Source organism: Chelonia mydas, chromosome 2 (genome assembly GCF_015237465.2).
Source record: "Chelonia mydas isolate rCheMyd1 chromosome 2, rCheMyd1.pri.v2, whole genome shotgun sequence".
NCBI lineage: Eukaryota > Metazoa > Chordata > Testudines > Cheloniidae > Chelonia > Chelonia mydas.
Window position 1 is genome coordinate 5,838,259 of NC_057850.1, and position 12,678 is coordinate 5,850,936.

At 49.9% G+C, this 12,678-nt stretch overlaps 1 protein-coding gene across 1 annotated transcript; it reads right to left on the reverse strand.

Annotated features, from left to right (window-relative positions):
- Positions 1-1,160: 1,160 nt before the first annotated feature.
- LOC102933289 (ly6/PLAUR domain-containing protein 2) lies at positions 1,161-7,398 on the reverse strand. Its single transcript, XM_007069490.4, has 3 exons — positions 7,292-7,398; positions 2,520-2,639; positions 1,161-1,659 (listed from the first exon to the last, which is right to left on the reverse strand). The coding sequence occupies exons 1-3, from the start codon at positions 7,341-7,343 to the stop codon at positions 1,454-1,456; spliced, it is 378 nt and encodes a 125-aa protein (XP_007069552.1). The 5' UTR covers positions 7,344-7,398; the 3' UTR covers positions 1,161-1,453.
- Positions 7,399-12,678: the final 5,280 nt, after the last annotated feature.

The window sequence follows — 12,678 nt, forward strand, 5'->3', positions numbered from 1 at the left end:
CGGATGGGAAGGTGACACAGAGGAAAGGCTGGTCAAAGTGAAACATTTATAACTGGAATTCAGGGCCTGCTGCCCAGATCTCCTTCCCTCATTTACGTGAGTCATCCTGTTGATTTCAGCGGGGCGGCTCACATGCCAAAGTCTTTGTCATGGGAATGAGAGTGGTGCAAAGTCCAAATTCTCCCTCCTAGATGGGACAGAGCTAGGCATCCCTGGCAAGCCATTTCTGAACTGGATCCGGTTACACTGGATCTAGTTTTACTGCAGAGGTGGGACAAATGTGCCTTGAAAACATTCTCAAGGGTCGGGGGCGGGGAGGGGGGGCAGATCCTCAGCTGGGTCAGATCCTCAGCAGAGGACGTGCTCCATGAAGACTGGATCTGGCCCAGTAATACATTTCCCTTTTATTTTTTGGGGGGGGAGACAGGGGGGCGCGGAGGCAGGTGTCTGAAGCCAACTGGGAACTTGTCTGGGTTTTAGTGCAATTGAAAGTAAAGAACTGAGACCACTAGTTCACATCTGGCAAAGGGCAGGCAGGTTCCATACTAGCTGGACCTGCATTTCTGATATGCACAACCCCCCTGCCCTTCCAACTCTGGGCCTCTCTCTTGAACTGTGCAGCGGGATTTGCAACCTAGAGAAACTCTCAGATGAGCCCTCAAACTCGTTTTGCTCATTGTCCTAAGCAGCATTTGAAAACCGACCTCTTGGGGTTCAAGCGCGCTGAGAAAATGAGAGGTGGAAATTGACATCCCCAGAGAACAAGAAAAGAAGGACTTGTGGCTCCTTAGAGACTAACAAATTTATTTGCGCATAAGCTTTCGTGAGCTACAGCTCACTTCATCGGATGCATTCAGAACAGGGAATCACTATGTTAAGCTATTTATCGTACAGAAAAATGGGGGACTGCAGTGCTTGGGAGCTGCTAAGAAGAAATCAAATGTGGCATGATTGGGGTTAAATGCTGGATCCCCTGCACAAGAAAACAGGCTTTAGGTGAGAATTGGGGGGCACCCCGCATTTTCCCCTGACAACAGCCCTGCATGGCCCTACATGGATGGATTGGCTGGTGAGTTTCTGTAGTTCTTTGACCTGCCTGCCATGGCTCTGTCTTGCTCCTCCCTCTCCCCCCAGTACAGAAGAGTGCCCATCCCCACCCGACCCTTCCTGCTATGCAGAACGGCCATGTCTCTTCCACGTCCCCATCCCTGGAGGGCTGCAGCGGCAGGATGTAGTCAATGCTGAAGAAACATGTCCCCTTGATTAGCAGCTGGGAGCCGAGCGCTGCCCAGGGTTTCAAAGCTGGGTGGGTTTGATCTCCAAAGGTCCATTAAATTCCCGGCATAGATCGAAGAGGCCACAGTTAACTGAAGAAATATCTTCCTCAAGCGTCTAACAGTGCCACGCATTGGGCAGCGTGGCCAGGAGGACTTCTGTCTGAGACCCTGCTGTGCTACAGCATGACCCTCAGGAGGGTCCAGAGAGTGGCAGCTGTGATCGCCACGGCACTGGCTCTCAGCCCTGGCACTCCCCCGGCATTGCACAGGTCGCTGTAACAGCACGAGATGGGGTGGGACTCCCCAATTCCATCCGGGTCAGAGGGCATGCACGTTTCAGCGCAGGATTTGGAGACGGTGATGTTCCTGAAAAAGGGGTAACCTGTAACGGATAGATTAGGAAAAAAAGGGGAGAGAGAAATGGTGAAGGGAGGTTTATAGATTTAGGGCCTGGTTCTCCTTTATGCTAAGGCTACTTTACACTGTCTTGGAAGTAGAAAGGGGCCTTAGAAGGGTAAGCAAACTATATCCAAAGGAGCCTGAGTGCAGGTGAGAAAAAAGCTCATTGGCTTTAGTTAGTATCTGTAATCCAGTGGTACCCACAGTGTGCCAGGTGCTGTGTACGTGCATGTGAAGACACAGTCCCGGTGCCAGAATTGCATGGAATTCAGACCCAGGCACCAGCTGGTATTTCCGTCCTCTCCAGGGGCCTGATTCTGAACAGATGCCAGTGTAAATTAAGGGTAAAGTCACTGCATCTTATGACAGGGCACAGCCATATGAGCAGTACAGTAGTTTCTCCGATAATCACACAGTGCAGATGGTCAGTTCAGAGTGTGCAGAAGATGCTCCTGTAAAATTAGCACTGGCATGTTGTTGTTCTCCTTTGTAAACGACCAGCGCCGGCCAAAGCTTCTGTGAAGCAAAGTGAACAAAGGGAGTCCAGGTCCCCACAAGTTAGAGAGGTAAGATTGCCTGATACATAGATGAAGCAAAGTAAGCAGAGAGAGCCCAGATCCTGGTGATTTACCACTAGAGTAGGGTTAAATAGACTATTCTCCTTCTTCTATAAATTTGGATTTGGACTTCTCCATTTGGGTTCCTCAGAGACAGTGTAGGGGACAATCCCACACTGGCTGGGGAAGCGGGTAGAAGTTAAAAAGGGAAGAGGGTGCGTGAGAAGTTATAACCGAGATGCATTTCCTTTGCCATGTTTATTTGCAGTGATTGGCTGAGACTTACCCGAGTCTACAGAATGCAAAGTTGTCTTGCACACAGTGTCGTTCTTAGAGCAGTTGCTGATTGTGGTGCACGCAGAGAGATCCGTCGGTTCTTTGCAGGTGTAGCATCGCAAGGACTGGGCTGTCAAGAGGAACAAAATGGCATGCCTCTGAATAGATCTTAGCAGGTGCTGAGTGTGGCTCTGCTTTTTTGTCAGCTTTGTACAACCTGCAGTTGTGCTAAATGGCTGTTTAGAACACCACATTCCCTCCCCCCGGCAGGGTACCTTGCGATTGTAAGGCACAGGTTCAAGTACCTTGATAACCAGCCATGTGCAATGGCATTTGAACCCAGAACTTCAGAGCTAAAAGCATGAACCTCTACCACTTGAGCTAAAAGACCAAGCTGTAGCTGGCTCATTAATTATTATTCTTTTATTTTGGAAGGACCTAAGATCCAGTGTCCCCTAGTTTGGGTTCCGCAACTTGAAAAGTGAAGGGATCTGGTATGAATCACCTGCCTGGCGATCCTCATTACTTCCTTGTAGGATTGCTACCTCTGAGGTTATACCAGGTGCCTGCGTATAAGGTGCCTGCGTTTTGCCAAGCAGTAGACACTTGTTCCTGTCACGCCTGTTTATATACATGAGAGCCGGTGCTGGGAGCTGTTGTGCGTCCACGCACAAAGAGCAAGTTCCAGCCACCTGAAATGACTTTGCTTTTAGATTAAGAAAAGCAACAAAGAACAAAAGAGATGTTTCCTCGTGAGTGCGTGTGCATGCTGTAGTAAGATGAGGCCCTGAAACATAAACCCTTGTATCAGAGGCCCGGTATGAGGCCTAAGGCCTGAGCTAAAGTAATGGTCAAGACTTTGCTGACATAAAGCAAAGTTAAGCTGCGAGCCAGAGGCAGGCCCTGCTCACAGGTGCTGGCAAGGAAAGGGCTGATGTTGCAAAAATACACATCCCTAAAGTATGACAGGTTTCAGAGTAGCAGCCGTGTTAGTCTGTATTCGCAAAAAGAAAAGGAGGACTTGTGGCACCTTAGAGACTAACCAATTTATCTGAACATAAGCATCCGATGAAGTGAGCTGTAGCTCACGAAAGCTTATGCTTAAATAAATTGATTAGTCTCTAAGGTGCCACAAGTCCTCCTGTTCTTTTTACATCCCTAAAAGGTACTGGACACTCGAGATACCAGAACACTCTGAGACTTGCACATTCCGCGCACATAACAAGGAACAGGCGGACCCATCCTAAGGACAGGAGCAAAGGGGCGGTATGGTGGATGGCGTTGTTTTGTTCGAACCAACATGTACAAGGGGAGAGGCAGCACCTTGCTACGTAGAGGGGTTGCACCTCAGTACATCAGGAGTGATGTGTAACTTGTTTGTACTTGTGTATAAGAATGCATCTCTGGGGCGGTGTGTCTGTCCAGCCTAGGGAAGAGTGGACTGTCCCGCCACTGACTGAGCTGCGTCCATTGTCAGAGAGCACATATGTACTAGCAGAACTGTAGACATCTGATGCGGGGAGCTAGAAGACTGTGTTTCGTTTGACCAGAAACCTGGCCGGGTGCCTTCGTACCTTATCGGAGTCTGTGGGCATTGGGGGTTCTTCGGGGTCGGCTGTGTCAGCGATCTGCGCAGAGCCGGGGCAGCACGCAGAGGGAACACATGCACGCAGCCGACTGTTATCAGCATTGGACAGAGCAGAGCACCACACTGGTGGCGTCTGACAACACGTGTGTGTGTATTCTGGACCAAACTGCAGCGGCATCAAGGGCAAAGTGGTTGCTGTCATTTCAAGGTGCTGTTCACATGAAACAAAACGGGTCTCCGTTATACCCCTACCATAGCAGCCACTATCACTGAGCTCCAGCTTCCACTCCAAGGCCCCCTCGCACTTGCTCAGAGGGTTCTCAAAACAAATTCCTTTCAGGATGAATTTTTCTGTGCACGTTCTCTCAGCTCAGGAGAGAATTGTATGTAGTTAGTTATTTTTTAGACTAACTTGGTTCAGCCACCACCTGAGTTGTGTGTGTGTGTGTCAGTCGCACTGATGTAACTGAGATCAGAATATGGGCCAGTGAATTTCAGATTTACCCCAGAGTTACTGAGGGCAGAGTGAGGACAATGCACTCCTTAAGGTATGCTATTGCTGTATAAAACCACTGATGATGTTACAGTTGTTTTGTAATATGCTAAGAGCAGCTGCTTGCACAGTCAAGACCTTTGACGTATTTCTTCTTTCCTATGTGTCCTTTTTATAAACGTGATCAGTCTAGTAGTAGTTAAAAAAATGCAAGAAACGTTTCTACTGCCACCGCCTGGCGAAAATGTAGAAAGAAATGAATTTTGTTTCTAAGCATATATTACTTGGATCCAGGTGCTCTGTATGGACAATTCTCCATAGCCTCATACCTAGGGTAGTCATTTTGGCTGGAATTTTCGAAGGATGCTAAGGCAATTAGCTATCCAGTTCCTATTGAATTTCAAGGGGAGTTGAATATGTAGCTCCTTTGAAAATGCCAGCCTCAAACTGTGCAGAGGGAGGGCAGAGTGTGAAATGCTCCCATTTTGATTTGCAGATGCTCTCCACCTACTTTGCACAGGTCGGAATGACAGTATAAGGTGGAAGGCTGTGGTAAATTAGGCTCAGTGGGCCAGATCCCACCTCACAGGGTCCTAGAGTCCAGGCTCTAGCCCGAGCCGGAATGTCTACACCACAGTTAAACAGCCCCATAGCCTGAGCCCTGTGAGCCCAAGGCAGCTCGCATGGGCCAGCTGCAGATTTTTAAGTGCGGTGTAGACATATCCTTGTGGTACGGGGCTAAAACCAGCAGTGTAGATGTTCTCCCTTGGGCTGGATCTCGGGCTCTGAGAACCACCCCCTTCTCTGGGTTTTGCAGCCTGAGCTCCAACCCAAGCGGGAATGTCTACACTGATCATTTTAGCCCCGGGTGTGAGTCCTGTGAGCCTGAGTCAATTGGCCCAGGCTCTGAGACTCACTGACGTGCAATTTTTTTTTTTTTTTTTTTGCATAAAGATGGTTGTTAACATGTGGGATCAGAACTTCAGCAAGTATAAATCATGGCCCGGCCAGCGAATTTTGGTTGGGCCTGATTCTGACCTCACAACAGTTTTCCACTAGGGTAACTCCATTGACTTCAGTGGAGTTACTTCTGATTTACACCAGCTTAAAGGAGAAGAGAATCAGGCCCCCACAGTCCTTGGCAAATCAACCCTTCCCAGAAGAGCAAAAGGCCATTATTGCCATGGAGAGGGGGCCGTGGAAGGGACCAAAGAAGCACGGGGGAGAGGTTACAAAACTAAGGAACAATCCAATGGTGAGGAAAGAGTCCACGGAGAAGCAGAACAAGGGCATACAAAGGGCTGTGCAATGCTCTGGCCTGCACACCCGAGAGTGATTCAAGGGATCCCGGTTCTGTGCACAGCCATGCCCCGTCTCACTGCAGGATCTAGGGCAAGTCACTTTCCCCTCTCTGTGCCTCAATCTTTCCATCTGTAAAATAGGTCAGTGTCATGTCCCCCACCTATGGTATTTTAATATTAACCAATGTTATGATACCCCAGAGAGAAATAACTAAGTATGTGGAATAGGTTACCTGGAAGGGGGCTGAAACAAGAACATGGGGCAGACCCTCAGCTGGGGTTAAATCGGTGCAGGTCTGGTGAAGTAAATGGAGCTCTGCTCATTTAACCCAGCAGAGGAGCTGGCCCGTGGTGTATAAATAAGTCCAGCAGATGGAGAGGATCGAGGAGTAGGGAGGAAAGGCAGGACAGCGCGAATCAGGAAAACCCCCAAGCGGTTAACTTTTGAAAGACTGCTGGGGTACACCTAAAGTCACAGCAGAGACGTCAAGAGAAACCCCCCAGCAGGCTGTTAAATCTCAGCACTGCCAGGGATGCGCATTGCAAGGATATATAACAGGAACACAAAGATCATAACAAGACTGGATCACACCCAAGCTTCATCGGGGCCAGGGTCTGTCCCTGACTGTAGCCAGAACCGGATGCTTCAGGGGAAGGTGCAGGAAACGCTATAGGAGGCATGTGTAGGATCATCTCCCCCATGAAGGTCTCATTCCAACCCCACTAGCTAGAGATGGGCTTAAATGCTAACTCCCATGGTTACCACCTTTTCCAAAATTTGTGTTAGCATTAACTATCCGAGTTCTGGACATCCCTCCCCATCGTCTGGCCAGCGCTGATGTACAGACTGCCACCACAGTCCCATAGCAGGGGGAGCGCAACCCATCCTGCACCTAAGGGACCAAACTGGTGGGCTAGGTGGAGCACGTGTCAGGTCCGATCCCTGCCTGCAGTTCCACGGCCTCCTTCCTGTCCTTTCACCCTCCCTGTTTCGCTGTGGGTCATGGATCTGGAGCAGAGAGGAGGATCCCTCAGTTCCCATTCTCCCTTGCCCTGTTACCTTGCTAGTTCTTTACACCAGCATAGGGGGGATGTGAGATGTGACCACTCTGAGGCAATCGCATTACACAGGTGTGGATGCCTGCACCGAGTGCAATGCAGGACAGAAGGAGAGCCTCCCTCTTCTGCTGTCAGTAACTGCCCGGCCGGGAACATCCCCCCCATTTCCCTTCCCCAAAACCTTCCTTTCATTTTGCCTGATTATTTTGTCAAATAGATAACAACACTCCTTCCCTCTCTCTGGGCTGACCAGACCTTTGTCCAGCGCAGCCGCACACTGGGAATGTCACAGATAAATCACTGCAGTCCAGGGAATCCAGGTGAAGCCCCTGCAATCTTACCTAGCTCCATGCACACAAGGCCAGCCAGCAGAAGAGCCAGAAGCACCTTCATCCTGAGCAGATCCTCAGCCTGGACAGCCAAGAAGAGCAAGAGCTGCTCACAGGTAGCTTTCTACTCTTCCCCTCTGCAGGTGACTTCCCGTCCTCCGCTGGTTCTGATTAGAGCCTTCCCCAGACCTGTAATGGAACAAGTTCCTTGAGTGATCTTATCGCAGCAGGGCCCCGCCCTCTTCCTCCCCCACTCCTGCACATCCTGAAGCTCTCCAGGGCTGAAAATAGCAGTACAGAGGGGTTATGTTCAGGGACCCTTGCATTGGTCGGGGTGGGGTGGGGTTGTACCCTCCCCATCAGACGAGAGCAGAGGGGTTCATACAGGTCATCCCCCTGCACCGGAGTGACTCTTCGTGCCAGCTCCTTGTGCCACACTGATGCCCCTCACTGACCCTCTTCACTTTCGCAGGCAGCTGGGGGCCCCTGAGAGATAATAGCTCTGGGCGAAACGGTCTTTAGAAGCTCTGGGCGGCAGGGAGTGAAGTGGCACCAGGGAAGTGAAGCAAGTCTGACAGCATGGACAGTCCTGCAGTCAGACTGCTAGGCTGGGACTTGGGCGACCTGCGCTGCACTCTGCCACAGACTTCCTGTGTGACCTTGGGTGGGTCACTTAGCCTCTCTGTGTCTCAGGGGACACTGCTGCTCCTTGCTCCTTCCCCTGTCTTGTTTACTCAGATTGGGAGCTCTTTGAGACCGGGCTGACTGCCACTTTGTGTTTGTACCGCCCTGAGCAATGGCAGGTGCTCCTGGAATGCAAGTTACAATATTCTTTGCTCTCTCTTTCCCTGTTTGCTGTACACTGGCCTCCGTTACTCCAATCCTAGCAGTGACAGGATAGCAACTCCTCTTCCCCTCAGCAGCCTCCAGGCCTGGAAGAGTTTATTTGCCCATTCTGCCCTTCTCTAGGCCCCACTGCTCTCGGACTAGGCCAGCCCTCCTCTCCAGGGCTGTCTAGGTCCTGATATGGCCCCTCCTCAACACTCACATGCTACACAGCAGGAACTGAGGCATGGTCAACAAAGGGACTCACCTGAGCATTAAGCTCAAGTCACCTGATTCCCAATCCTGGGCCTTGACCACTGGCCTGTCCTTCCTCCCTTGAGGAAGCATTATCAGGAAACCAAACCCTCCCCGTCTCCACCCTTGCCTGGTGCAAGCCCTCATGTGATAGGGCACAGCTGGCTCACCCTGCTCTGAGCAAGCCTAGATGATAATCATAGAGGTCGTGATGGTGAGGAAAAGCCAGGGACAGTCCACATTAGCTCTCTGACTAGTGCTACCCACTGGTGGAGCTGCATCAATGCAACAGCCAGAGGTGGGGAATCTGCTTGGGATCAATCTGGGGAGGGTCTTCTGGGATTTGCTGAGTGGTGGGGGATGTGCTGGGATTCTGGCCTCTTTACCCAGAAGTGGTACCATGGAGGAGCTGCACCGTGGCCCAGAATCTTCCTGGCTATTCAAAGTCCGAGGGAACACGGGAGTTTTTAAAGATGACGCTATTGATAGCGATGGCAGTGATAGAAAACGGTTGTGGAATGGGTCGATGGGGTCTCAGCAGCCAACAGCTTAGGAGCTACCAGCCTCGGGCTCCAGCCTTGTACGTCATCAGCCCTGTTGCACAATGCATCTTTAATAACAAGGAAAGAAGCATTAAAAATCTGCTCTCCTGGGCTTCGTTGTAGTGACCGGGAGCAAACCTGTGGTTGCCGTGGGAGGCAGAGCTTCAGAACATCTTGGCGTGTCGTGTTGGGACTTGGTGTTCTCCACCCTCCCTTCCCGCTCAGTGTAGAAGCTTTCACATGAGCGAGCAAAAGCTAGGTGTGTGGGACACACGGCTCAGCTGGGTGGGAGGCCTTTGTGCCGTCCCTGCCCGCTGGCTAATGGACCAGATAGCAGAGTGTGCCAGCTTTAATTAGAACTGGGGGTGTCGTCCTGGGGCACGGCTGCGCCCCGCTGTTCTCTAGAGGACGAGACAACGGCTGCTCTGTCTTGTGTGCATGGGCTCTCCACTCTTCCCCCTGTCACTGATCTGGACCCGAGATGAACCAGCACCAAAGGAGCTTGACCAACAATCCTGAGCCGCCTTCAGTGGGTTTCCACTCTGGGCTCCCCAATTCCACCCCCTCCAACTGCCAGAGATGAGGTGCCACCCCACAGCTTGTTCTGCTACCATCCAGCTCCCTCCTGCCACCCTATTCTGGACCTTCATCCCGTGCCTTGACAGCCTCCTAGGTGTCAACACAAAGCATTAGTCACTGCCTCTCCCATTGCTGGGCCTAGGTGCCTGCTCCTTTATGGCCGGATTCTCAGCTGGAAATCAATGTCGCTCCCTTTACTTTAGCAGATCCATGCGGATTCACAGCTGCTGAGGATCAGGCCCTTACTTTCTGTGAGTTCAACGGAGCTGGACCAAGCCAGAAAGGTATGGCTTTAGGTGAGATGAGTTTGGTGGGTCTCTCCCCTTGGTACCTATCGGACGTTTCTCCATATTAGTTTCTTCAGCCCAATAGTTTCATCGGGGGAGATGCCTGAAGCTACAGCAGCAGGTAGGAGTGGAGATCAGAAGGTGGGTGACTGGCAAAGGGAGAGGAAGGATGGTCCAGTGGTTAGGGATCAAGTCCCTGCTCTAACACTATGATTCTATGACTCTATGAACTCCAGTATAATCCGGGCCATAGAACTTCCCCAAAAGAATTCCTAGCACAGATCTTTAAAAAAAACATCCAATCTTGATTTTAAAATTGCCAGTGATGGAGAATCCATCATGATCCTTCACAAATTGTTCCAATGGTTAATTACTCTCGCTGTCAAAAATGTACGCCTTATTTCCAGTCTGAATTTGTCTTGCTTCGACTTCCAGCCATTGGATAATGTCAACTCCTTTCTTTGCTAGATTAAAGAGTGCATTATTAAATATTTATTCCCCATATAGACACTTACAAACCGTTTCTTTGTTAAGCTAAGTAGATTGAACTCTTTGGGTCTATCACTATAAGGCACTATAAGGCACTATCACTTTGGGTCTCTGGATTAAGTTTAGAAGTGTGAGCAACAAGGGTGATGTCGTGGTGGGAATCTGCTATAGACCACCAGACCAGGGGGATGAGGCTTTCTTCTGGCTACTAACAGAAGTTATGAGATCGCAGGCCCTCGTTCTCATGGGGGACTTCAATCATCCCCATATCTGCTGGGAGAGCAATATAGCGGTGCACAGACAATCCGGGAAGTTTCTGGAAAGTGTGGGGGACAATTTCCTGGTGCAAGTGCTGGAGGAACCAACTAGGGGCAGAGCTCTTCTTGACCTGCTGCTCACAAACAGGGAAGAATTAGTAGGGGAAGCAAAAGTGGATGGGAACCTGGGAGGCGTGATCATGAGATGGTCGAGTTCAGGATCTTGACACAAGGAAGCAGAATATGGACCCTGGACTTCAGAAAAGCAGACTTCGATTCCCTCAGGGAATTGATGGGCAGGATCCCCTGGGAGAATAACATGAGGGGGAAAGGAGTCCAGGAGAGCTGGCTATATTTTAAAGAATCCTTATTGAGGTTGCAGGAACAAACCATCCCAATGTGTCGAAAGAATAGTAAATATGGCAGGTGACCAGCTTGGCTTAACAGTGAAATCCTTGCTGATCTTAAACACAAAGCTTGTGAAGCTTACAAGAAGTGGAAGCTTGGACAAATGACCAGGGAAGAGTATAAAAATATTGCTCGGGCACACAGGAGTGAAATCAGGAAGGCCAAATCACACCTGGAGTTGCAGCTAGCAAGAGATGTCAAGAGTAACAGGAAGGGTTTCTTCAGGTATGTTAGCAACAAGAAGAAAATCAAGGAAAGTGTGGGCCCCTTACTGAATGAGGGAGGCAACCTAGTGACAGAGGATGTGGAAAAAGTTAACGTACTCAATGCTTTTTTTGCCTCTGTCTTCACGAACAAGGTCGGCTCCCAGACTGCTACTCTGGACAGCACAGCATAGGGAGGAGGTGACCAGCCCTCTGTGGAGAAGGAAGTGGTTCGGGACTATTTAGAAAAGCTGGATGAGCACAAGTTCATGGGGCCGGATGCACTGCATCTGAGGGAGCTAAAGGAGTTGGTGGCTGTGATTGCAGAGCCATTGGCCATTATCTTTGAAAACTCATGGCGATCGGGGGAAGTTCCGGACAACTGGAAAAAGGCTAATGTAGTTCCCATCTTTAAAAAAGGGAAGAAGGAGGATCCTGGGAACTACAGGCCAGTCAGCCTCACCTCAGTCCCTGGAAAAATCATGGAGCAGGTCCTCAGGGAATCAATTCTGAAGCACTTACATGAGAGGAAAGAGATCAGGAACAGTCAGCATGGATTCACCAAGGGCAAGTCATGCCTGACTAACCTAATTGCCTTCTATGACGCGATAACTGGCTCTTTGGATGAGGGGAAAGCGGTGGACGTGTTGTTCCTTGACTTTAGGAAAGCTTTTGACACGGTCTCCCACAGTATTCTTGCCAGCAAGTTAATGAAGTATGGTCTGGATGAATGGACTATAAGGTGGATAGAAAGTTGGTTAGATTGTCGGGCTTAACGGGTAGTGATCAATGGCTCCATGTCTAGTTGGCAGCCGGTATCAAGTGGAGTGCCCCAAGGATCGGTCCTTGGGCTGGTTTTGCTCAATATCTTCATTAATGATCTGGAGGATGGTGTGGATTGCACCCTCAGCAAGTTTGCAGCTGACACTAAACTGGGAGGAGAGGTAGATATGCTGGAGGGTAGGGATAGGATACAGAGGGCCCTAGACAAATTAGAGAATTGGGTCAAAAGAAATCTGATGAGGTTCAACAAGGACAAGTGCAGAGTCCTGCACTTAGGATGGAAGAATCCCATGCACTGCTATAGACTAGGGACCGAATGGCTAGGCAGCAGTTCTGCAGAAAAGGACCTAGGGGTTACAGTGGACGAGAAGCTGGATATGAGTCAACAGTGTGCCCTTGTTGCCAAGAAGGCTAACGGCATTTTGGACTGTATAAGTAGGAGCATTGCCAGTAGATTGAGGGACGTGATCATTCCCCTCTATTCAGCATTGGTGAGGCCTCATCTGGAGTACTGTGTCCAGTTTTGGGCACCACACTACAAGAAGAGTGTGGAAAAATTGGAAAAAGTCCAGCAGAAGGCAAAAAACATGATTAGGGGACTGGAGCATATGATTTATGAGGAGAGGCTGAGGGAACTGGGATTATTTAGTCTGCAGAAGAGAAGAGTGTAGGGGGATTTGATAGCTGCTTTCAACTACCTGAAAGAGAGTTCCAAAGAGGATGGATCTAGACCGTTCTCAGTGGTACCAGATGACAGAACAAGTAGTAATG